The sequence below is a fragment of the Onychomys torridus genome, chromosome 1 (assembly GCF_903995425.1).
Source record: "Onychomys torridus chromosome 1, mOncTor1.1, whole genome shotgun sequence".
NCBI lineage: Eukaryota > Metazoa > Chordata > Mammalia > Rodentia > Cricetidae > Onychomys > Onychomys torridus.
This window is the reverse complement of record NC_050443.1, coordinates 121086695-121113167: the sequence shown is the minus strand read 5'-3', so window position 1 is coordinate 121113167 and position 26473 is coordinate 121086695. Positions and strand designations below refer to the sequence as shown.

Here is a 26473-nt window from a genome sequence, read left to right as displayed (position 1 = left end):
ATCTCAGGCCGGATGCCGAACCTCTTTGAGCCTTTGTCTTTGGTCTGACTTCTCTCTCTCTTGGGTGTTGAATTAAAGAAGTAGAGGAGCCCAAAGCAGATGCAGGTCAGAGACCGGAGTAGGCACAAGATGGAGACGCGTTGGGGCCTCCTTGAAAGTGCATCATTATTAGGGAGGCAGCTGGAAACTGCCCCCCTCCCCGATAATGAGACCCCAGAAGGACTATGGGAGGAGATTGCGCTCTGTCGATGGCCCTCCAGGGGCCCCTAGAAACAGTGTCACCCAGCCTTTCGGCCTTCTCCCTCTAGTTCTGACCCTGGGTCTGCATTCTCCACCTTCCTTGATGGATGGGTGACATGTGGCCCATGGCTTCATGGAAAATTCTTCAAGGTCTTAATTTATCTGATAAGACAGCTCAGGGTCTTAGAATCTGAGAAGGCTTCAGGCAGGTTTGACTAGGGGCCAGTGGGGTGACAAATCTCAGTCCTATATTTGGTTACCCCGGGAGGGCCCCAGAACCTGAGGCTTTGGGTCAGTCGGTGTGTACGACCAAGAGAGCCATCCACGCAGACAGGAAAGGGAGGCATGGGGCAGCCAGGAAGCTGGTGCTGCCCTAGTGGGCCACCAGGGGGCAGCATGAAGCCAAGGACAGGCTTCTTGGACCCTGCCTTCCTTTTAGTTAGGGGCTGGAAGACCCTCGGCTTCCTCGGTTTCCTCGGGGTGCCTGAGTTCCTGTAGCTGAGCAACTATGCCGGTGTTGTGAGTGCAACCCCGGGACGTTCCGGGAAACTGAGCTGGCTTAGCTGCTCCAATCTCCTCTAAGAATGAAAGTGCAGGAGGGCTGGGGCCAAGATTTTTCCTGCGTTACAATTCACTAATCAAATCTTGGAGTTGGTTCGAGGAGCTGGAGGGTGTGGGTTAAGCTGGCCTTAATCACCTAGGAGCCACAGCAAGGGTTTAATCTAGCCAGCCCGTTTCCTCCTCGGAACATAGTGCCGAAGTGCCGGCTTGCCTGCTGTGTGTTCTAGCTGCAGTCAGCAGCGCCACGGCAGAGTCAGATCCAAGCTTTTCGCGATGAAGGACACAAAATTTATTTATTTATTCATTCATTTATTTTCGGTGCTGGGGATGGAACCCAGAGCCAGTGTTCATACTTCTCGAGTGCCTTACCACTGAGTCACCCCCAGCTCTCCAAATTTTATCTCCTACTCCAATCACCGGGCAGAGTGGCTGTGCCTGAGCCTTGCCACGACCCTCTTTTCTCCATTTGGTCCACCGAGTGAGTACACAAAAAGACAGCTCCCATGGTTGTCATATAAACGGGTGCACATAGAAATTTTGCCAAAGATCTGCGGCAGAAACTGGTCTCTGGATTTAGATGTGTGGCCTTTCCAGGTGTTCCGGAGAAGCTAGAGGTGAAGTACACACACTGCCCAAGGGTATGGGTGAAGACTACAGGAAAGAAGCATCACTGTACTCACCGTGTCCCAGAGCTTATACCTACCTCCTTTACCTCCTTTATCTCACGAGAGAAGCCCAGGAAAAATGTCCCTCATGAGCCCGACACCAGACCAGCACACACACACACCCCAGCACACCACCCCACCCCCCAGCTCTCGGCAGCAACACAGTAAAAAAATGTTCCCTTTTCCTTTGGATGTACTTTTAATGACAAAAATAGGTGATTCTTGTAGCCAGATAGATGTTTACTTACCTGCAGACCCCTTGGGCTGGAGGACTAGGTGAGGACTCAACCCTGCTCCTGGAACCAGTGTGTTTAAGTCAGTGGATGCTACCCTTGATGTGATTTCACCTGTCTCAGACTTGCAGAGGGGTGGTTTTCTCCTGTGTTGAGGTGGGACAAATAAACTGATGAAACAGTAATATCAAAATAGAAAGCGGCCAGGTAGTGGTATCGCACACCTTTGGCTGGAGCACTCGAGAGGCCGGTGGATCTCTGTGCAAAGCGAATTTCCGGACAGCCAGAACTGTTACATAGAGAAACTGTCTCAAAAAACTTAAAAAAAAAAAAAAAAAAGTAGAAAGCAAACAAGAGGGCAACCTAGGGCAGGGGTGTCCTAGCCAGGCTGATGTCCAGTGAGGCAGGCTGCTCAGCTCATCTGGGTCTCTATACTGCTTCTCCCAACAAATAGGGCATGGTAACTCCACACCACAGGGAGTGTGTCCAGTCTCATGGCAGCTTTTGGCCTGGGTTGTGAGCAGGGTGGCCCTTCTCTGTCCTTGCCATCCTTGACAGCTGCAGACTGGGCATTCGGACTGTTGGGGAGACCCTAGGGGCCAGGTGGTCACTAACAAGCATGGTCCTGTACCCAGGAGTCTCTGGGGAGGCCCCTGCGGCCTAGACACGGGGACAGAACAAAGCCCTGACTCCTTCTGACCCTGGACTAGTTGGTTTTAGCTTTGGTAAGAGGTTCACGGGGCCTCCCAGAAGCCTTCATTAGTTTTACTTTACTCAAGAAAAATACCGTGACATACCAATGTCCTGAGAGATTTGTAATGTGGTGTACTTGAGAAAAATAAATCCTCACAGGTCATGGGTGCTGGTTTCTCCACCAGAGAAGCTCCCAAAACCTGTTCCAGGACGACCTATTCAGTCTGGCGCCTGGCTTCAGGGTTTGAAGACCTGTTATCAACCACGTGCCTTCCTGGTTGTTCCGAACTACCTAACCACTGCAAATAGAATTCTGTCTCCGAATTCTCAGAGGCATCTCTGCTGGGAGCTGAGAGCTTGGGGGCTCTGCAGGGCCTTTCAAGTATGTCCGGAAGTCCTGGTTCCCCATGGCGGGGGAGGGGGCCTGCTCCTGGCACATGCCAGAGTCACCTTCTGGACTCCGTGCCCTAAATAATGAACTCCTTTTGGCGGCGGAGGTTGGGGCGGGGGGTGGGCAGTCGGGGTGTGTTTGTGTGAGTATCCAAGGCCCTACCAAGAGGCACTGTTGTGGAGGAGGGGTGGGTCCTTCCCTTTTTCCAGCACAACTACTTCCAGCCAACCAAGGCAGGCAGAACTGGGGGCTGGATATGGCCTGACCCAAACCGGAGGTTCTGGGCATCTGTCAGTATCATGATGTAGGTACAGGCCAGAATGGGCCAGTTTGTGTCTCATCTGGGTAGGTGGGCCAATGGATCAGGCTACAGACCGTGGTTCAGGCCCTCAAGATCTCCACAATATTGTCCCTCTGGAAGAGAATGGAACTGACCCCTGTCTCTATCTCCTTGATGGAGGCTCTTAGGGCCAGCAGGTGTGCAGATGCTTCGAAGGCAGGGACACAGGCCTGGGTGCAGAGGGTGACTCCAGCCATGGTCCTGCTAGGGCCAGGACCCAGCTGGTAGTGGTGGGTTAAAGCCCTATCAGCTGGCGCAGCCCTAGTGAGAGTACAGGCCGTGGAGATCGAAGGACCTGCACCGAAGCCGGAATCGCCTAGGGGCTGTGCCCAGCTCCAGGGTCCGAGGGGGCGCGCGCGCGTCGCGGCTGCACAAGCCCCCTCCTGCAGACAAAGGAGCCCGCGGGGGGCGGGAGGTGTGGGGGGGGAATGGGGCGAGGGGGAGGGGCGTCGCGGTGTCACGTTACCGCCCGCAGAGCTCTTTAACTCGAGCCCCGCCCCCTGTCCCGCGCAGCCCGCTCGCTTTGCGGCCGCCAATCAGCGCACGCCCGTCGCCGGCCCCGCCCGGCCCCGGGGGTGTGTGCACGCAGCCAATGAGCGACTCTAGGGGGCCGAGCCTCTGTGGGCGGGGCGGGGTGCGTCGGCCAATCGCTGCGGTGTTGTTGAAACTGAAAATACTACATTATGCTAATCGTGAGGAGGCCCGCGCGCGCGGGGGTGGGGCCAGCGCGTATAAAGGGGCGCAGCGGGCTGGGCGTTTCACAGGCCGAGTGCGCTGTGCTCGAGGGGTGCCGGATAGGCCCGACTGAGAGCAAACGAACAGGCAGTCAAGCTCCGAGGGGGCGCGGTCCAAGCTGGACAGGACAAGCGATCGAGACGCAGGAGCCTTCCGCCACCAATCAGCCAGGTAGCCGCCGCGTCCCTAAGCAGAGGCGGACGTGGGCTGTGCAAGGGGTCTCACCCAAGCCCAGCCTCCGCCCTCCTCCTCTCCCCTCTTCCTTCTCCTCCCGCTCCCTTCTTTCTCGCCGCCCGCGTTTGCACAGCCTTCGACCATGGGCATGTCCGACGTGTACCTTCGCAGCAGAACAGCGATGGAACGCTTGGCTTCCAGCGACAGCTTCCCAGCGATAGCGCGCAGCAGCGCCTGCCGCAGCCTCTTCGGGCCTGTGGACCACGAGGAGCTGGGCCGCGAGCTGCGGATGCGCCTGGCGGAGCTGAACGCCGAGGATCAGAACCGCTGGGACTTCAACTTCCAGCAGGATGTCCCTCTTCGAGGCCCTGGTCGTCTGCAGTGGATGGAGGTGGACAGCGAGTCTGTGCCCGCCTTCTACCGCGAGACGGTGCAGGTGGGGCGCTGTCGCCTGGTGCTGGGGCCCCGGCCTCCCCCGGTGGCCGTGGCTGTCATCCCGCGTTCTGGGCCGCCGGCTGGCGAGGCCCCCGACGGCCTAGAGGAGGAGCCTGAGCAGCCGCCCAGCGCCCCAGCCTCGGCCGTGGTCGCGGAGCCCACCCCACCCGCGACCCCGGCCCCGGCCGCAGATCCAGCCTCAGACCAGATTCCGGACGTGACCCCGGACGCGACCTCGGACCCGACTCCGGACCCGATCCCGGACGCGAACCCGGAGGTGGCGCCCCAGGACGGCGAGGAACAGGTCCCTGAGCAGGTCCCTGAGCAGGTCCCTGAGCAGGGAGAGGAGCCGGGTGCTGAGCAGGTCCCTGAGCAGGGCGAGGAGCCGGGTGCTGAGTCGGGCTCTGAGCAGGGCGAGGAGCAGGTCGCGGAGCCAATCGAGGAGAAGGATGAGGAGCCGGTCGAGGAGCAGGGAGCGGAGCCGGTCGAGGAGCAGGACGAGGAGGAGCCGGTCGAGGAGCAGGGCGCTGAGCCGGTCGAGGAGCAGGGCGCGAACCAGGAGCCGCGCGGCCGGGAGCTGAAGGAGCAGCCTCTCTCGGGGATTCCAGGACGTCCCGCGGCCGGGACTGCTGCGGCCACTGCGAACGGTGCGATCAAGAAGCTGTCGGGGCCTCTCATCTCCGGTGAGCCCCGCACGGCCCCGCCCCGGCCCGGCCTCGCTTTGTCCGGCCGGCCGGGCTCTCCCTCGCCCTCGGGGGCCTCGCCCGGTCCCCGCCTCCTCCCGTGGCATTAAAGGGCCCGCGGCGCTTAGGGCGCGGTTGCGCCCGCACCCCTCTCCTACTGGTGGGGGTGCATCCCAAAGGCTCCCGAGCGTGCAATGGGAGGGTGAGCCTGGCCGCGACCCACTTGGATCGCGGTCTTTGGCTGGGGCCGCGGGAGCCCTTAGGGCGCCGTGTGTGCGGCGAGGAGGGGGTTAAGTGCGGCGGCAGCCCCGGGGGGCTTGGCCGCGGGACAAGGGGAAATGCTTACACAGCACATTGCGCGGCGACGTAAACAAAGCTGACCCGCCGCGGACCTCGGCGCGGGCGGGGATGGCGCCCCCACCCCGGCCCCGCGCCCTGCGCACTCCGCGGGCCCCCTCGCGGGTCTCCGGGCCGGCCCCGCCCTGACCGGCGTGCGCTGTCGCCCGCAGACTTCTTCGCCAAGCGCAAGAGAACTGCGCAGGAGAACAAGGCGTCGAACGACGTCCCTGCGGGGTGTCCCTCTCCTAACGTGGCTCCTGGGGTGGGCGCGGTGGAGCAGACCCCGCGCAAGCGTCTGCGATGAGTTAGGTGAGTCTGGTGTCCCCCGGGGGTCGCGGAGGGGCCGCCCCCGGGGGCTTCCCGCCGTGCCTGCTCACCTGAGTCCTTTTCCTCGCAGTTTAGAGCCTAACGGCCAGAGAGAACTTGCTGGGCATCTGGGCAGCGGACGGTGGAAGAACTCTGGGCTTCGCTGGGACCTTTCCTTCATGTAGCAGGAACCGGAGATGGCTGCGCAAAGCAGCCCACGGTTTTGTGGAAATCTGAAAACTGTGCAATGTATTGAGAACACTCTGTACCATGTGCAAGGAGTACGCTGGTCCCAAGGTGTAAAGCTTTAAATCATTTATGTAAAATGTCTAATCTCTACTCGCTCTCAGTGCAAAAAAAGAGAAACTAGAAAATGTAGAACGAAGGAAAAAGATGAGAAAAAGGAAAAATGTATATTTGTACAAAAAGTTAAAAAAATTATGCTAACTTAATATTTGTATTTATCCATGCGTGGATCTCTCTGCCACGCAACTGCTGGGTTATTGATTATTACCAAAGGCACTAGAAATCACCAGCTTCAGATTACCCCACAAATGTAAATCTACTTTTATATTAGACTCTAGGGAAATGGTTGATGTTTAAAAGCCCCCACACGTTCATCTCCAGTTAGCTTACAGTCTCCCCCCTGCTTTATTAGATTGTTCTTAAACTTGGTGACCAGACTGTCGAAATGGTTCCTGTGATGCCCATACCAACTGCCCAGGGCTCCTTGTCCACCAGGTTCTAAATAAAGAGGCCCAACAAAAATTATACTTCCTCTGTTTGTCTTTTTACACCATTGTAGTCCCAGAGCTGGAGCAACTGAACATGGTGGGTGGGGGCTGGGGCAAAGAGGGGAGTCAACCGAGCATACTCACCACTTGACAGGGTGTGGGCTGCTTACAAGGTGGTGGGGGCGGCTTTCACCGGGCATACTGACCTGCTGCTACTCAGAGGTTTGGGAAACAAATGTCTGTCCACAACAGACTCTCACCTTTTCTCCTAACTCCAGCCAGGCCCTGGTGGGGACTTGCAGAACTTAATTCAACACACAGCTCACATGTATCTGTAGGAGTTCTCCACATGCTGAACATAGTGGAGCCCTGAAAGCTCCATGGTCCCTAGGTCCATAAAGTTGAGCATCTCCAAGAGTGGGCAGTGTGATGGCTTGGTAGGGAGTGGGGGGGGGTGAGGAACAAACACTAGAGGAGAACACAGGGTGGGGTGCCTGTGAGCAGGTGGGGTGGGGTGGGCATGGGCCTTGACCCAGCTTCTGTGGAAGAATTCAGAGCTATGCCTCCTCTGTCCTATGCCGTTTCCCAAAAGCCCACTGGTTCCAAAGAGCCCCCTTTTAGTTAAAAAAAAAAATGGGAAGGGTCCTATATACCTGGTCTATAAACTATGAAAGTGGTGGCTTTCAAAAGCAAAGGTGACTTTAAACAGATTAGCCCATGAAATCCTTGCAAAGTTCCTTGGGCCAAGAGAGACCTCGTGGACAGTATCAGACTGTAAAGACCTGACCAAGATTTTAGAGATGTGTGGGGGTGTATCATCAATAGAACCTCTCCTGAATAACTTAGAGGTCCAGCTGTGGTCAGATTCTGAGAAATGTGCCCACCCCAATGAGAGGGCAGACCTCAGTGAGAGGGTAGGCCCCACTGACTGCAGCAGCCCCTTGGCTTGCTGGCGATTCAGGAATTAGATCCCAGCAAGGAAAGCCACTTGTGGGCTCCCAGGTGCTCCTATGGGTGGAGGGGAAACTCCCAGAATTTACCTGTGCACTAGAGCAGCCCTTTTCTCCATGACTTGAGGGTGGTCGTGGTACTTGGGATGCTGGGCAGCAGAGGTGTGGGTTAGTCCTCACCATTAGGAGAGCACTGGTCCAGAAGCCTGGCAGGTAGCCATGGGGCCTTAAGGACCTGCATGACTATGTGGCATGCACACAGTGCAGAGAGGCCTCGGTTCCCTGCTATGATTCTTACAAACACTAACCCTAGGGCCCACCTGCAACCTCACATTCTATGATGCTTGGTGGGGGGCTTCCTCAAAAGCATCCAGGGCTGTGTGAGAACACAGAGGCCAACGCCACCACCATTTCTTGGGTGCAGCAGGGTCTGCAACAGAAGCCGGAAGATGCCTGGCCTAGGAAATAACATCACACATGTGACTCGGAGCCCATGTGGTCCCAGCCAGGCCTTCCTGACCTTGGGAGTGAGTTTCTCTATTTGAGCTGGGAAATGTCTGATGTCTTATGGCTGCTGCCCTGGGCATGCAAGATGTCGGCTGGTACTGTCCTGTCCTGGCACATAACGGTGTGGGGGGGTGTCACCCTGGGAAGGGTGGGTGAGTCTCTAAATAGGGGTGATCCAGGACCCCTCAGCAGAATAGACTGGACCATGAGGGAGGAAAGGGAAGAAGGGTGTGCTGGAGCAGAAGAGGAGAAGGAGAAAGAGGAGACCCTGGGGCTGTCAGGCTCTCAGGGGCTGCCTGGGGCCTTGGTGGGACTTGGCTACCACCATATGCCTTATGTTATTGAGGGTGAGTGTGCGCTTTGGGGTGTGACTGGTGGGCCTCCTTCTGCCCTGGTCTCTTGAGCCTGATCGACAGGGTGCAGGTTGGATTTGGGGCAAGGCAGTGAGGAATGGAAGTAAAGGGAGCCACTGCTAGCAGAGGGCAGGAGAGCCAGCAAGAAGGCAGGTACGACAGGACGGTGCTGTGCTATAAAGGCTGGGTGGCCCATATTCCAAAGGAATGAGAGACGTCAGAGAACTCGGGAAGAAGAAAGCTGGCACTTCCAGGCTCCCTAAGACCCTCTGTGTGGGAGGCAAAGATAAACCCAGTGAACCACAGCACACTGAGACCAGTGTTGGAGACTGCTGAGCACCACCCAATCTTTACTTAAAACAGGGCGCAGTAGGGTTTCTAGCGGCCAGCGCATGCTGACTACACATGATCAGTGGGATCGGCAGAGGAAACTTGCTGCATCTAGGCCCTGAGGCCCTGGGGTACTCCCGGAATAGGGGGTTAGAGTAGCTGGGGGCAGGGTTAGGGACTGCTATGAGCTGTATTTTGCTGGAAGGCCTGAGGTTTCTAGGGTTGATGTGAAGTGTGGGGTGGGAGCAGACTGTCAGAACGAGGTAAGGGAAAGGGCCAAGCTCCCTGCTTTGAGATATAAGTTGCAATCCAGGCCATCACCACCCTGATTTCCCTTTTTGGATAGGCCATGAGAACCTTGGAGCATGTTCATTATCTCAACAGCCCTGTGGTGAGGTATGAGCACCCCTGTCGCAGCTGTATGTATGGAGTGAGGTTTTGAGAGGCAAGCTAGCTTGCCCAGTACCACTGCTGGTTCAGCATAGGAGAGAACTGGCCAGTGCATAGCCTGACTGGTCCTCAGGGTCAACAGCACTGATTTGATCTCCTGCTTTTTGTGTTTGTTTTTGACACATTTTTTTTTAAACAAAAGTTCACAATTTACATGGGGGCTCACTTTTGGTGGGTTGTCCTATCTGTGGGTTTAGACAAATGTCTGATGTCCTGTGTTCACTATCGAAGTGTCAAAGAGTTGCCTCCACCCCCAGCAACCCTGGTCTTTTCAGCTGCCATAGTTTTGCCTTTTCAGAATGACTGTGTGCAGCCTTTTAAAACTAGGCAAAAAGGCTTCCATGGCCTTCCCACGGCGTCTCTTTCTTTTTAGCACACAATTATAGTAGCTTAGGGTGCTCTACACTAGTTTATCCCACCATCCACTGAAGGGCATCATGGCTGCTTTCAATTTGGGCAAATTTGACTCAAGTCCATGAAAACATCTGTGTCAATCCAAGTTTTCAGTTCACTAGGGCAAACACCAGTTCAGTTAGTGCATCCTGTGGGAGGAGCCTATTTGGTTTTGATAGAAGCTACCAAACCTCCCGGAGGGGCTGCAGTGTTCTGATCCCAACAGCAGTTCCTGTTGAGGACTGGTTTCCAGAGCTTCTCCTCTGCACCACATCTACCACCAACCAATTCAGGTGAATCAGAACAGAAACCAGACTTTGAAAATGACTCAGCAAGTGAAGGCACCCGATGTCACGGCTGATGGCCCGAGTTTGATCCCTGGGATCCACATGGTGGAAAGCAAAAACCAGCTCCTACAAGTTGTACTGTGTGTACTATGAGCGCGCGCGCGTGTGCACACACACACACTACATACATACATATATACATACATATATACATACACACATAAAGTATTATAATGAAGAAAAGAAAGAAAATCTGGAATGGGGATGTGACTTAGCTGTTAGAGAGCTTGCTTATCATTTACGAAGCCCTGGGTTTGATCCCCAACACTGCACAAACTGGGTGCAGTTGTGCACAGCTGTAATCCCAGTACTGGCAGGAGGATCAGAAGTTCAAGGTCATCCTCAGTTATATATTGAGTTTGAGGATAGAAGGTAGCCTGAGCTACATGAAATCTGTCTCAATAAATAAATAAATGCAAAAAACAAAAAAAGTAAGTTGAGGATATGGTCCACACCTGTCACTCTACACTTGGGAGGCTGAGGTAGGAGGATTGTCATGAGTTGGGCCAAACATGATGCCCCAAAACAATCCCCCCAAAACAAAACAAAACAAAATTCCTATATTTAATCTTTAGTACCAAAAGTAAACAAAAAAAAATCAAACCTAGAATCAGTTGTATGTGGCTCATGTCTGGTAGCTGGAGAGTTCCAGGTCAGTCTGAGTTGCTAGTGGGAACCCTACTCAAAAAAGGGGGGAATGACAGAAACCCTTTTAGCTGTGCACAACCATGACAGAGAACAATTAAAAATTGATACTGATGGTCTCCACTTTGTCTCAGTTCATCATCTTCTTTGACATGGCCTAGGATGAAGAACCAGAGCTGTGGCCCATGCTATGACTGGCTGTGGGCTCCTTGTGTTCTTGCCAAGATATCTGCTGCCCTTCCTTGCAGGCCAGTCTGCCTCTCTTGTGTTCTATCAGACATGCACAGGTGACTGCTGCTGCCTAGTGAAGTATGACTGTCCTGTGTTGCTTCTGAAATGAGCTTGCCTGGGCCAAGGTTCTGCAATTTTGTCTCTACCTTGGGACTGGCAAGATCTGAATCTGGCTGCTCTTTCCCAGAAGTTAGAGCAGAGTTCAGCCAGAGCCCACAAGTCTGGTTGTCATAGAGAGTGAGAAAGCTCCTTGCTTTCTGTCAGCCACTAAGGGTGTGGGGTGTGTTTGTTATGCAGCATAGTGAAAACCAAGTTGGCAATACACTTCCCAGCTCACCATCTTGAGGAAAACACCAGGAGTCTGGTGACACTGTATTGTCATTCTGGAGGCTTGGTGCTATGTTTTGTACAGTGTTTGAGTGTATTTCCCAATGGCTCATGAGAGGGAAGCTCTGTCCCCAAAATGTTGGTGTGAATTGATAGAGGAGATAGTTGAAGGTCCTTAGTAGACTTGGGGCATACCTTTGGAAAGGATGGTGGGATCCTCAGTCTTTCTCTGGCTTCCCATTTTGTGATGTAATTTGTCCTCTCCTATGTACCAGCCATGAAGCTCTCACCAGAAGCTTGCAGATCTTGGTATTGTCTCCTCAAACCTACAGAACTGTGAGCTAAGCAAGATCTTTTCCTTTTTATAGAGTAACCAGTTTCATATAATTTGTTATAGTAATAGAATATGAACTAATACACATGGGAATGTGTCCAGAAATGATTCACAGACTCCTAAGAGTCATAGGCAGTTCCTGACATTACCAAATCCAGCTGTAGAGATACTGAGTATCTTGGGATATGTGATTTAGATAAGCCATGGAGTACAAAGGGGAAGTGGCTTCGAACAACAAGCCTTATGCTTTGATCTTTACTGTCCTTAGAAGCTCTGGGGATGATCTTTTTCCTCTGTCCATGTGGCTTCAGCATTAGCTCAATTTCTATGCTATCCAGCTCCCCGCATGGCTGTATCCCCACCATACACTACTAATGGGCATGGAGTCAGGTACGGATCACAACTAGCATTTTCTCTTCCCTAGCTAATACTTGTCCCAAGGTTTTTGCCAAGTCAAGAACCATCCAGTGCTATGTGATTATGAGTTGGCAGTCTGGGGAGGGCTGTACTTTGTGGGGCAGCAGTGAGGGTGATGTACCAGAGGTTGAGATCAACATCCAAGACAGCTCACCCCCTACCTCATCCAGGAAGGAACTGCCAGCAGGTCAGCAGGTTCCCCGTTCCTTGCACTTAGTCTCATCTTCAGACCTATCTGTGCTTCCCTCCATATGCATGTCAAAGGCCATGTGCTAGTACTTGGGGAACCCAGGCAGAACTTGAGCAACTTCTCAGTCCTGGCCCTAGAAGTGGCACCTTGTCACCTCTGCTGCATATGATTCTTAGCACAGAGACCTCCAGATTCAAGAAGCAGGAGGCAGGGTCTACTCCTCTGTTCCTCAGTGGCAAGAGGGACAAAGAATCTGCAGCCATCATGGCTAGAATAGCCCTTCGTGTGGGGTTGACTTCAGGGCATAATTGCCATCTACCTTTCAAACAAAAGCAAATATTTTTTTCCACCTGAGAAAAAATACTCAGCAGTAAACAAAAAAAATTATAGAAAACTTTTTGAGTTCAGCTTGGCAGGGGGCAATGGAAGGTAATGGGGGTGGATATGATCAAAATATATACATGTATGAAATTTTCAGAAACATAAATTAGAGCTAGGAATGGTTCAGTGGTTAATGTGTTTGTCACATAAGCATGGACAGGAGGACTTCAGATTCCCAGAGCTGATGTTAAGTGCCAGGTGGGCATGATGGCCTGCTTCTAGTGCCAGCACTTAGAATACAGAGACAGGAAATCCATGGAGCAAGCCGGCTAGTCAGACTAGCCACATCAGTGAGCTCTGGGTTCAGCTCAGAGACTTTGCCTAAGAGAATAAGATGGAGAGAAATCAAAACCTCTCAAAGTCAACTTCAGGTATTTATATACATATGCGTACATGTGTGTATCCACACATTTGAAATATATGCATGCCACACACATGAGAAGACACTCATGTACACCATACATGTGTATGCAAATACATGCATATCACATATATATACACACACGTATACCACACCTAAAAAAGAAAAAAAATGGAACAAATTTAGAAAGCAGTAAGAGTCAGCAATGAGTAAATAGAGAACTCATGTAGTATGTTAAATACGCACAGCCTTTAATGAATACCAACAATGGCTCCTTAGAGAAATCCAAGAAGTATGATGTGATTATGAAAACAAACTTCCTGGGGCTGGGGATGCTGCTCACTCGGTTGTATGCTTGCCTGGCATACAGGAAGCCCTGGATTCCATCCCTAGCACCACATAACGGGCTGTGATGATTCATGCTGGGATCCCAGCTCTCAGAGGGGGAGACAGGAGGATCAGACATTGAAAGTTATCTTTGCTGCATAGAAAGTTTAAGGGAAGCTTGGGTTACATGAGATCCTTTGTCATAAAAGAAAAAAAAATCTTCTTTTGTTTGAAATGCCCAAATGGCTTGCTGCATGCCACATCAGGAAAATGTGCATGTAGGCAGGAGCAAGGACACTGTATCCTGGAGCCACTGAGACTGTACCACCAAAACACTTAGCCACAACACCCATTAGCAGCCCTCTCTGCCTTTGTTCCTGTGTTGTGTGTACATGTGTATCCATAATACATATGGGTGTGTGCATGTGCCCTATCATATAGCCCTTGTATATATTTATAAACACATATCTAATTTCTGTTTTTAAATTTGATTTTTGCATTTACTTATTTTATTTAATTTAATTTTTGTGTATGTATGTGTGTGCACACACATGTGGAAGTCAAAGGCAACTTATGAGAGTTGGTCCTTTTCTTCCATCATGTGGATTCAGGTCATCATGCTTAGTGGCAGTTGCCTTTACCTAATGAGCCTTGAATCTCTTGGGCCTTGCATTTATTTAGTGTGTGTGTGTGTGTGTGTGTGTGTGTGTGTGTGTGTGTGTGTGTGTGTGTGTGTGTGTAGGAACACACATGCAACAGTGTATGTGTGGAGGTCAGAGGACAACTTGAGAGAGTCAGGCCGCTCCTTCCATGATGTGGGTCGCAGGCATGGAACTCAGGTTGTCATGATAGGCTGCAAAACCATGTGGGCACTAATGTGTCTTTTTTGTTAACTTTGTATCTGATGCTGAATTTACTCAGCAACTTGTAATAGTGTTGCTTACGCTTCCTGAAAGATTCTTAGGGAACTTGTGCAAACAGGGCAGGTAATAAGTAATCTAACAACAAACTAACAGAGAGCTCCCCCTCCGCTTTTCAACAGAGGTTACATTTTACTCTTCTTAAGTTTCTGTTTCCAGTTTCTTTTTGTTTTCTCTGCAGCGCAGTAAACTAATCCCAGGCCCTGCTTCCTGCAGATGCCCACCGGGTTTGCGCACCCAACTGGCCTTGTCCCGTAGGCGAATCCTCTTCTCCACTTTGGGGAGCCTTCCTTATCGATGCCAATCCAGGAGCCGTCATTGGTGCTGCCTGTCTAGCACTGTTTGTTCTCTGTAAGGCCCTGTGGTTGGCTACTCTCTGGCCAAGTCTTAGGAGATGCTGGGTAATTTTGTACTCGTACCACTGTGTGTCCAGTGACCCACTTCCCTGATGGGTGGTTCCCCACTGGAGGAGGGCATCCATGTATACTCGCCCTCGAGCCCTGACTGGTCTCTATGCTGCTGCTCTGTTGAGCTTCTGAGTCACTGATCTATTTTTGGTGACCAATAGAAACTAAAAAGAGAGTGACACATGGGGACACCAATGGTTGAAGGACTCTGGCAAGCTGAGGAACTCATCAGCTGAAAACCAGACTGGGGTCCTCAGCCACCATGAGCTGTCCTTTGGGACCATAAGGGTTTGTATGTAGTTAGAAATCATCTTTTCTGAGCTCAGCACGATGGCAAAGGCCGAGGGATGGAGGCAGAAGGATCAGGAATTTGAGGTCATCTTCTATTACATAGTGAGTTCAAGGCTAGGTTGGGCTACACAATGCTTTGTCTCTACATACATACATACATACATACATAAAAAAGCAAATAAATATTTTTGAAAAAAATAACATTTTATTCTTTCCCTTGAAACTACCCATTTTATTGTCCCAGGGAGCTGCCCCAGAGCCACATCAGTGGTGGTTGGTTTGTGTCTGGATGTTTAGGGCTTGCTAAGCTCCTTAGTCAGTATCTCTGTGAATTGGGCTTGCAATTGTCCAGCTCACCCTGGGTATGGTGGATCTAGCCTGGCTTTGGGCAGCAGGAGGCTGTGGCCATGCTGGCCTCTTCTTGTTCTATACCTCCTCTTCTTGCCAAGGTCTGACTCTCCTTGCCTTTCTATCAGCTCTGGCTTTGTGATCATGAAGAAGGCAGACAAGAAGCCTGTTTCCTTTTGTGGGCCTCAGTTCTCCCTTTCTGATGAAGAGCATTTGATCGAGAGTCCATCAGTGACCTCAAGATGTAGTAAACCTTCTCTGGTCTTCACTTAGTCTTTTAAAAGGCTCCCATCTGTCCAGACGCCAAGGCTCCTATGATGTCAAACCCATACCAAGCCTTGTCTGGTGTGAAGCCTGGGAGATACTCCTTGGTCTGTCGAAGTAGAAGGGAGTCCCAACCCTGTTTCCTAGGCTTTGGGAGTCTTTCATGTTGATGGCCTCATGGCCATCATGGGGATTTATCTTTTGACCTAGTATTTCACCTTCAGTCTTGAAGTCCAAGGTTTGGATGACAAGGCCTTAACCTTAAAGACATAGTGAATGTAGACCTGAGAGGCCCAGGTGAAGCTGCTGACACCCAGGGCTGGGTGTGAAGGTGCCTCAGGGTCCAGGAGGCCTTCGTAATAATGTTGAGTGTCAAGGCTTAGGAGAGGTGATTCCATCATGAAGCTCCAGACACCCTCATATCCCTTGTGTCAGCCACCATCTTGGAAGCAGAGAACAGCCCATGACAGTTGCTAAACTATAGGTGTTTGTACTGGACTTGCAGCCTCTAAGGTGTCAAAAAATACCTTTTAGCTTTGCATGAACAGCATAGTGTCTGGTGTTTGGTCACAGTGCACAGGGTGGCTGGGGAAATAGCCCAGTGGCAGAGCACTCACCTAGCATGTGCAAGGCCCTAGGTTCAAACCCCAGAACCATTTAAAAAGAAAAGAAAGTCACAGTTCACAGGAACTGGATGCTCCTGGTGTTCCAGAGGCCATTAGGTACCTATGTGTGGGGAGCTGTGATACCTGGTGAGGTGGGCAGGGCCTTGGCTAGAGGTTACAATGGGCAGTGCCCATTTTGTGGTCTCTGGCTAGAGGTCTGTATCCTGTCTTCCTATTCATGGTTATTGCTCTCACAGACTGTTTTTTTTTTTTTTTTCTTGTTTTTGTTTGGTTTTGGTTTATGGTACCCCAAAGGGTCAGAGAATTTGGGCTTTGCTCTATCAAATTCTTGGGTTATATCACTCAGTTCAGGAGCTACTCTTAGATACTCAGATTGATTTTGATGGTGCTTTGCTTCAAGCCAGAGCCCTGTGCATAAATGAGGGAGGAGGAGGGGTGAAGAGGATAATTTGGGGTGGAGGAAGATAAAGGAAGCAGAGATATGCTCAGGGGTAGAGTGCTTGCCTAGCACATGCTAGGCAAGTTCCTGGGTTCTATCCCTGGCGCCAACAGAAAAAGAAGACAAGGAGGAGGCTGGGGGAGGGGAAGAAGTGAGAACTCTGTGGATATAGGCACTTGTGCCAAGCTTGACCACCTGAGTCCCCTGGGGCCCCACATAATAAAAGCAGAAAACTGATTTCAGCAAGCTGTCTTCTGGCTTCCATGCATGCAGGCCTTGGTGCACCCCTCCCCACTAAATAGAAATATAATAAAAAGCTTTTTTTTTTTTTTAAAGGAAGAGAAGAAGGAAACAGGAAAGAAAGGGGAGGAAGTTGAATCGTCTCACATGGCTGATTTGTCTTGTTCTCTCTCAGTTGCTTAATTCAGGGGTTTCCTGCACTTTTCTAGTTGTGTTCTAGGGTTGGTGGAGCCAGGCTTGAGCATGAATCTCCCCACCACCCTGCCTGGCTCTCCCCCTCGAAGGCTTTGAGCACCACCCAAGCTGGGCTCTTAGGATGCTGAGGATGTCAGCCCCCTCTGCCCAGATCAGCCTGTGAGAGACAGCAACATGAACAGAAGTGGCCATCTGAACGGAATAGCATTGAGAAAATGGATATTCACATGGTTGGAGACCCGAGGGGAGGCATTGGGTCTTGCAGTGAGCAGGCTGCCTTCGTCATGGACAGGACCATCCCTCTCAGGGAGCCACTGGAAGAAAGGAGGGGAATGTGGATAAACCCTGCCCACAGAAGACTGAACCCTCTTAAACTAGCCACTGGGTGGGGTGTCAAGGAGACACAACTACCAGGCAGCCAGCCACAGCAAGTGTCCTGAGTTGGAGTCACAGGAGGTTAGAAATGCCCAAGCAGGAAATGAGATGCAACTTATAAAAAACATCAAAGGAAATGGAAACAATTCTTCTAATATGTGGGGGAGGCAAGCATGGGGGAGGAATGCTGGCCTTTTATTAGGGCATGAGGAAAGGGTAGAGATAGCACCAGGGTGTCAGAAACAGTCACACCTGCAATCTTAGACACCTGTGAGGGAGTTGTTACACATACCCCTCGTCCCATCAAGAGGCCTGCTTTGGCCCTGCTCAGCTATGCCAACTCCTCTAGGCTCCAGAATGTGTCCTGTGTGCCATTCAGTGGGGTGCACACAGGCAGCCAGCTTAGGGCTGGTGCTGGCAAGGACCTGGGGACTGAACACATGCCTTTTCCTGGAAGGAAGTCCTGGTAGGTATGTGCCAGAGCCTGAAGAGTCCAGAGGGAGTGGGCTGCCAAGTCCCGCTCTTGTTGAACAGAGATGGAGTGTCCAACAGAAAGGGTGCTTCTGTTGAGGGAGGATGGTGGCTGGCCTTGGATACAGCAGGGGCCACAGCCTCCCTCCGCTAAGTCTGGTCCCTCTTGTCCTTTGTGCCATTTAAATGTGGCTCTTCTAGGCAGGCATGGTGGCTAATGCTTGTAATCCCAGAACTTAGGAGGCAGGAAGATGGTCGAGTTGGAGGCCATCCTGGGCTACACAATGAGTTCCAGGTCAACCTGGAATAGCGTGAAATCCAGTTTCACGGGTGGGGTTGGGGCAGGTGGGGGGGGGGCTTATGCTGATAATCTCAGTATCCAGAGGCGGAGGCAGGAGGATTTCCCTGAGCTCCAGGTCAGTCTAGGCTACAGAGTGAGACCCTGCTTCAAAAAGGCAAAACCAACCCAAACCCAAACCAACCAAACAGTAAAAAGGGGTTTCTATCCTCACTCCTGCCCTTTCTGGGGCTGTCATGCTCAGAAGCCTCTCCCATGAACCGGGGTGATCCCTGGGGAAGCCTTAGAATGCCAGGGCTTTCCACGTGACATTTGCCTCTTCCTGACCACCTCAGTTCTGGGCGATTTACTGGTCAAAGCCCTCACCCCTCCCAAGGATTCTCTGAGGGGTGTGTGCGTTAAAAAAGACTAACTCCCTCCCCTGAGCAGGATCCCTGGAGGGGACCACAGCTTTCCTTACTGTGAGGGGAAGTTGGTGTTGTTTGCACAGAAAACTTCCCGGAAGCTTTGAACTCATTCTGAGCCTGCTCCACTTCCCCACTCAACCGGGAAGTTTGTTGGAAGTGGACCCAAACCAGCAGGGCAAGGCTTCAGCCCGTTTCCTGCCCGAATAAGTAGCGTTAGAACTAACATAAGTGGGATTGGGTCCTAGTTTAGCCAAATGAAGTGGGCAGAAATCTGGAAGGCAGAGAGGCTTGTTTTTCCCAGGCTCTGGGGGACTGGGGGCGAAACAAGGGAACCCATACTTTTTCAAGCTCCCAACAATGTGGAAGTTAGAATCTGTATCAACTTGGGATTCAAAAACTCAAGGATTCGTTTCTGAGCTGCCTAGTTACACCCCAATTCCGGTAGGTCAGAAATCTCTCTGCAGGAGGGGCGGCTGCTGCCCAAGGCCACCCCTGGGCAGAGCCAGGGTAGGCCGCGGCGGCTCAGTTGGGGGTGCAGGCAGCTGCGCTGAGGCACAAGGGCAGGCGCGCGCCACAGTGGCGGTGGCCCGGGTCTCTGTGCCGGGACCGACGACCGAGCCTCCCCCTCCCGGCCGCGGCCGCGCTCAGCCCGCCGGTCCTCGGGGAGGGGCGGGAAGGCAGCTGGACCCGGCGGCGATTTATGGGCCTTTCAGGCGAGCAGGTGCCTCTTCGGGCCGCTCATTGTCTCGCGCGTCTCACAATGGGGCTGCGGCAGCCGTAGAGCCTCCCCTGCCGCGCCTCGAGGCCTGCACGGGCGCCACGGCCAGCCCGGGGCGGTGCAGGAGCCGGGGATCCGTCCATCCACCCTTCCATTCTTGCAGCGGACCACCCGTCCTTCCACCCATCCACTCATCTGTCCTTCTATCCTTCTACCTACCCACCACCCATCCATCCAGTGCCTCCATGCATCCACCCACCTCCACCCAGGCACCCATGCTCGCATGCATATTCCCCTCCCCTCAAACTGCTGCTCTTCGCCCCCCCCCCCCCCAGCGGCCCTGCTGCACTCCCAGCATCCCACCCCGTATGCCGCCTGGCCCCACTGGACTTCGAGGACCCCGCGCCCCGACGGTGCGCCTGCGGCTGCGGCGCCCCGCTCCTCCTGCGCCGTCGGGCACCCCGGTCTCCGCCGGGCTGGCACGGCCAGCGCCGCCGCGTCCGGGTCGAACACACAGGGGCCCATTCTTCTGGGCTCCGCGCAACCATATGTCAAATCCGCGTCGACGCAGCAGCCCCCCGCTCATTCAGGCGCAGAACGTCCCGCAACAGCGAACAATCGCAACTCTGTTCATGTCTATTATGGATGCGAACCGGGCGAGAAAAAAAAAAAATCATTTAACGCCAAGAGATAGCCAGCTAATTACCAACCATATGTGAGCCCGGATTCAAAGCCACGCGGAGTTCATTCTGAGTCTCGGCGACTTTATTAGGTATAGAAGACAGATGTCCCGACAGCCCACGCATCACAGAAAACTGTGTCAGGGAGTTTTTGAAGCGAGGGGAGAGATCTTTAAACATTAAAGGCCCAGACTGCTGATGGACTGGGCCAGGGTCCTCTGGGACCCGGGCCCTGGGAGTAGGATTTGGCCACCGGCTGTGCCAGAATCTTGCTTGGCTGGCCCAGGGGAGGGCCCCCCTTCACTGTAGACTCAGGTGTTCCAGAGGCCTCTTAAGATTTATGGCATCTATGAGGGCTTGGGGCTATCCTATTGCGAGCTTAGAGTCCTTTTCTTTTATGCCTAAGGGGGCTTTCAGTAGGGATCTGCGTTGGTAGGGTCTGGTTAAACTCGTCTAGCCTGGGCTTGGCTAGCCTGGCACACAGTAAGTCTTTGCCTGGAGTGGAGGGAATGAGTGATTTGGGGAATGAGTGACAGCCTACCCAAGTACGAAAATCCTGGGGGGTGGGGGTGGCAGAGTGCATACAATAGCAAGGAGACCAGTCATGATTCCTTTCCCAAGAAAATAGCCTCTGGCCCTGAGCCTCCAATTCTGTGAGGATGGAAAAGGAGAAGTGAACAAGTGAGCGAAGAGAGAGAGGGGAGAGAGGAAGGGGGAGAGAGGAAGGGGGAGAGAGGAAGGGGGAGAGAGGAAGGGGGAGAGATGACAGAGAGACTGAGACAGAGACAGAGAGACAGAAAGAGACAGACACACAGAAACACACAGAGAGAGATCTTTCTGCTTTCCATGCAATGTAATTACATCCCAGCTTTCCCCCCTTGTTATTCTTTTAAGCCAAATGTCTGAATAAAAGGATTATGTCCCCCCACCCGGGACCGACTGTGCCCCTGTGAGCAGGCGGGGGCCTAGATTAACTGCGGCCTATGCCTTCTGAATTTTTTCTATGAAAATAAGTGAGGTCAGCTGCCATTCAATTGTCACAGAATATATATTTGAGAATTTAAATATTTGAATCAAAGGAAAAGACCAGGCTTTACATCTATGACCAACCCGACCAGCATGTTCCCCGAATCCCCGCACAAAGGAAACAGTGCACTCCAAATGAATTGTCTCCTGCAGGAAGATTCTGCAGAAGGGGCAGCCGGCTCTCTCCCTTTTGTCTCTTGTGCTTTTGTTTTGTGTTGTAGTTTTCTTTCCTCATTTTCCTCCACCTCACCCAATAGAGGAGGGTGTTTTCTGAAACTTGGGGACTGACTTTGGGCCAGAGGACATGAAGAAACATGCAGAGGCTCCCCAAACAGTTCACATCAGAGACCACTCTGACATAAAGCAAAACGTAATAGAACATGTGTGAGTGAAAAACCAGATTGTGGGGGAGGCCCCATGTCACTAGGACATGAGCAGCTGATCAACTGACTCCAGGTGGGGAGGACTGGCCTGTGCTCACAGCTGGAAAACCTCACAGCCTAGGCAGGACTTAGTTTTTCAGCTCTTACCCTGGTGCTTTAGGATGACAGATCTCTAACCCTCAGACTAGACTCCGTTAGCATTTAGAGATTAAGAGACACAGTGACTGTACATGGACTGCCTTGATCTGTGAGGATGGCATGGGGGAGGGCATGCTCATGATGTCTCCCTAGGTATAAGTATGAGACTTCTAAAGGGCATTGGCTAGAGCCTCGTTAGCAAAATTACACAAAAAGTCTCTGGACCAGGGGCAGGCAGTGGTGGCTGTTGTCTTAGGTCTGGAGGCCAAGGCTGGTGTCTCTTTGTGCAGGCGGGCTTCTCCTTTGTGGGCTGATGGGATGGAGGCTGGGTCTTTACAGGAAACACTACAGCCAGGGGCTTCAACAGTCCAGTCCCCTGCTCCATGTCCGGAGGGGGGAAGTCAGAGAGGAAGAGCAAGAAGCTGAGGAGCTGGCCCCTCCCAAGGCCTCTGTCCTTAGCTTGTAGACTGCATCTTCCTTCGTTGTGTGATTTTCCTCTGTACAGCTATGCCCCATCTCCCTTCCCCACAAGGATCCCAGTCAGAGTGAAGCAGGGCCACTACAGACCTCATTAAAAAAAAAAAAAAAAAGACCCCATTTTCAGATATAGTCACCTTTTGAGATTAGGGCTCAACAGAAGTGTGTTGTTTGTTTTTTGAGGAGGGGACTTGACTCAGCATGTGACTTTAGGCTTTCAGTTTGGATTCCCAACTTGTGTCCCTCTGCAGAACAGTGGGAGCTGTGCTGTTTCACTTAGGCTGGGGGCTGAGGTTCCTGATTAACAGGTCTCAGGGCTTCCTGCTGCTCTGAGAGGTATTTGGAGACCCTGGTGTTTCCTCAGCCTTCCCCTCCCCAGAGGATGAATCTAGAAGCAGGCTGTGTATGGGGTACCCACCCTCACTGAGGACTGAAGCTCCTTGGAAACTGGCTCTGACCCAGAGGTGAGGGAGGAAGAGCTGACAGAGCAGGCTGGCTCTCCACTGGGGTCCGAAAATGCCATTCTGCCGGGTCCTGTGCTCCCCCAGATGTCCGTTTCTTTTGCTTTAGTCTCTTGTATCTGCCTCTGGCTCCTTTCCTTTCCCTCTCTCCCTCCCTCCCTCCCCCTTCCTTTCTTTCTCCTTCTGCTCTGGCCTTGAACACTTTCTTAAATCCAAAGGAGAGCCCAGCAGGGGCTGAGAAGTCAGATAACCTCTCAGTCCAACAGGATGGCCTGGCTGGGTCTGATACCTTCTGTTCTTTCACCAGCCACACTGTTGCTGTGTGACCCAGGTGGGTAGGTTGACCTCTCTGAACTTTGGCCGGATTAGTTGGTAGCAAGCCAAATGCTGAACTGCCTCTTCAGCACAAGTGAGAAGGAGCTAATGAAAATGGCTGAAAAAACACTCCAGGCATTTAAAAAATGTCACGTAATTGCAAAATAATAACAATAACAACAATATACTTTGGAATTTTGCTGGAACTGAGAGCAAGCTTGAGTGGAATTTGGCATGAAGTGGTCTGCTCTGGCCTCTGTCCAATGGGGTCTAGTTACTGCTGCACCCCAGGAAGGCATTCTGAGGAGGCCCTCTTGTAAGGTGGTCCTGCCACTGGACTCTCCCATGTGCTGGGGCCCAAGCATCCCCATCCTCCAGGGGCCAGCTTAGAGTATTGTTGCTACAATTCCAGGTCATGCAGCTGGTGAGTCAATGATGTTTCTTATATATATTTAAAATACCCCAAATAAAAATATATTTCTCTGACTGTAGAACTGTGTGCCTGCTTAAAAAAAAAAATCAAATCTGGGGATCTGTACACTCATATTGAGAAAAACTATATTCACTTTTGAAGTAAAAATCCTGTATTTAGTTAAGCATTAGAATAAACATGCATGTACGCACAGAGATGGCTCATTGATTTTTGACTAGGTCATGTCCCAATAAACTCACATTTTAAGTAAGTTGAAAAATAGCATAAGCCAAAAATGGAGTGACTAAGTCTGGACCCAAGAACATCCCAGTCCATCTTAGCTCACCTGATCTACACAAGATAGCCTGCAGTCCAGCAAAATAATTGACAAAGCCCCATTTGTGTGCTTTCTTGAGACAGGGTCTAATGTAGCACAGGCTGACCTCAAATTTGCCATGTGCTCAAGGCTAGCCTAACTCCTTGATCTTCCTGCCTTTACCTTCTGAGTGTTGGATTCCAGGAGTGCACCTCCCCTACAAAAGCCTTCTCTTGTATAAATAATAATGTGTGGGGTACCTCATGCAACTTCTTCAACACTGTACTGAAAATAAAAGCGGAATCATATAGGTTCAAAGTTTAAAGTGTGCTTTCTACTGGAGGGTGAGCTATGCTGTGGGAGGTGTGAGTTACCTGCATACTTACTTCCCTTTTTTGTCTTCTGTGAGACAGGATCTCAGGAAGACCAAGCTGGCTTGGAGCACCTGATCTTCCTACTGCTGCCTCTCCAATGCTGGGTTCTTTTTTCTCTTTGAGGAAAGGTCTTGTTATATTGTGCAACTGACCTGGAACTCACTGTGTAGACCAGGGTAGTCTCTAGCTTGAGACCATCTTGCCTCAGCCTCCCAAAGGCTGGGATTCCAGGTGTGTATCCCCATGGTCTGTGCAATTGTTCAAATTGGAAATATTTAACCATAGTGAGATTTTTAAGAGGCTTAGAACACAAGAATGTTACAAACAGAACATATGAAATGCAGCTTAGTGATACAGTGTGCTGTATTAGTAATACAGTGGTCTGCTAGAATCCAAGATTCAGCAGAGCTGCTGGGATGTGCCTGCCGCCCTGGGACCTGTGGAGACAGACAGATACATGGAGCTCATTGGTAAGATAGTCTAGCCAATCAGTGAGCTCCAAATTCTGTGAGGCCTTGGCCTCTAAAAGTCAGGTGGGTTTCAGACCCAAAGGTAGATCCAGAGGCTAGCCCCAACACCCCTGTTACCTACTTTCACTTGGAGGAGGTGGTAAAGTCTAACTGCCAAGGAAACAGGGATAAGACTATGCCATCTTGGTGTGGAAGAGGTTCTGCTGGAACAAGCTTGTGCTGATGCAACTGGAAGCCTTGAAGATGGTACAACCACTGCCCTGATATCAGGGAAATACCAAAGCTGTACTACAATTAGTGTTGTCCATTTGAGTGACCTGAATCCTAAGAGGTGCTAGCAAGGATCCTTCAAAAAACAATGCCCACAATAGTTGCTGGGAGTATTGGATTGTCTCCATCATAGACACTAAACTTTCCTGGATTGTCACCTCACCACAGACAGCAAACCCTCCTGAAAAGACCATGTTGAAGTCTGGGAACACATCCTTCTGGAAATGAGAAGTAGAGACTTGCTATGGAGGCTGCAGTAGTATCCCTCAGTCTTATAGGTTTTCTTCTCTTCCCTTGAAGCCAAGATGGTTGACCAGATATCTGCCTCCAGTCCAGTTCAGCATCCCTTATTGGAGACTTATAGCCAAAGCATCTGCTCACTGTTCTGTGTCTCCACCTTTGTTCCTCCTCCTCTCTGGTTTCCAGTAGTTCATCTCATGAGTTTATATTGGAGATGTCAAGTCCCTTGTGGTAGTAACACTGCTATGTAGTTAAAAAAAAAAAAAAAAAAAAAAAAGCCGGATTCCTAATACTCTGAAATTCTTAAGAAGGCAGTACCCTAGTTTTGAATTTTTCCTTTTTTTTTTTTCTTTTAAGTAAATATATTTAAAAGGCAGATGGAGTGTGATAGAGGGACGTGCCCCACAACAACCTCTGGTCCCCATAAGCCTTCATACACAAGTGTACTCATATCCACTCACACCTAACATTGCACACCTAAATAATGACTAAAATTGAAGAAGATGCCCACCACTTGGAAGTGTGTTAGGAAAGGTCAGCTTCTGGATGGCAGACTTTAGAAGCTTCTGTGGAGAAGTGAAAGTATGATGAAGAAGGTAACGTTCCCCAGAAGCCACACCAGGCCATATACATTGCAGCTACAGCAGAGTGTCCATCAAGGTCCAGGCCAGGCTGTCCATCTAAAACTCACTGAAGACTTGCAGCAGAGATGGGGACTGGCTTTACTGAGTAGGCCCCCCAAAGGAAGATGGGACCTCTCGCTGATGGAGGGACTGTAGGGGCTGGAAAGCAAGCCAAAGGAGGTCTGTGAATTCCACATTAACAGGAGACCAGTTCCATCCCTGGCCTTGGCAATTTCCATGATGTTTCCTGGATGTGCATTTCCTATGAGCCATCCCTCACCCACCTAGTATTACTGTTGGCAGGAACTGTCAGGGTGAATACTGAGGGTCAGCAGAGTCCTTGGGGTGTAGGCAGGATTCTCCTCAAGGCAGGAGCAAAGGAAGGTAGATATGACAAAGAACGAGGTCCCTGACCCCAGTCCAGGGAAGAGCATCAAGTTCAGGATGCTCAAAGGACACCAGGGAGGAGGTGCAGGAGGAGAGGAGCTTTACAGGCTAGGTGTGTTGGGCCAGGGTGGGATTTAGCAAGCCTAGGCTGCAGTAGGATGGACTGGAGGACAGGAGCTGCAGCTTGGTGCCAGGCCAGAAGAGTAAGGCCTTGGAAGACAAACTGAATGCTGGGAGCAGTTGGGCCAGATCTTCCTTGTCAGCTGACTTCAGAGTGGGCCAGTATTATAAATTAGGATCCATCTTGAACAGATGACAAAAACACAGCCCACTGAAGGACTAAGTGACGTGTCCCAGAGAAAGGGCATGGTGCTGTCTCACCCATGGAAGACCATGGTTGTATGGTGCTCTGAGGCTAGTTTGACATCATGCTAGCAAATGGGCACACCACAGGAGGACTTGCTAGTCCCTTTCACTTACCCATCCATCCATCCATCATCATCCATACATCCATCCATCATCCATCCATCCATCATCCATCCCACCCACTATCCATCCATCATTCCTCTATTCATCCTTTCACCTGTCATCCATCCATCCATTTCACTCAATATTAATCTATCCTTCCATACATTCATCCATGTATCCATCCACCTATCACCTATCCATCAACCCACTCATCTATCTCTCCAGTCATCTATCCACCCTCTCACTCACTATCCATCCCTTTACCTACCTACCCATCCATAAGTGTATTCTGTCCAGACAGTCCAACCAACAACAGTCCTGCTGTCCCCCTGGTAAGGCTGCAGGAGGTGAGGCTGACATCT

At 51.4% G+C, this 26473-nt stretch overlaps 1 protein-coding gene across 7 annotated transcripts; it reads left to right on the top strand.

Annotated features, from left to right (window-relative positions):
• Positions 1 to 3831: 3831 nt before the first annotated feature.
• Positions 3832 to 6566, top strand: Cdkn1c (cyclin dependent kinase inhibitor 1C). Of its 7 annotated transcripts, none has more exons than XM_036193763.1 (4): positions 3832 to 4029; positions 4207 to 5114; positions 5660 to 5798; positions 5887 to 6566. In XM_036193763.1, exons 2-3 carry the CDS (start codon positions 4214 to 4216, stop codon positions 5791 to 5793), a joined length of 1035 nt encoding a protein of 344 aa, XP_036049656.1. In that variant the 5' UTR covers positions 3832 to 4029; positions 4207 to 4213; the 3' UTR covers positions 5794 to 5798; positions 5887 to 6566. The 7 variants fall into 7 exon arrangements, with proteins under 7 accessions (XP_036049656.1, XP_036049649.1, XP_036049619.1 ...); XM_036193756.1 differs by having other exon boundaries at positions 4204 to 5114; XM_036193726.1 differs by having other exon boundaries at positions 4166 to 5114.
• Positions 6567 to 26473: the final 19907 nt, after the last annotated feature.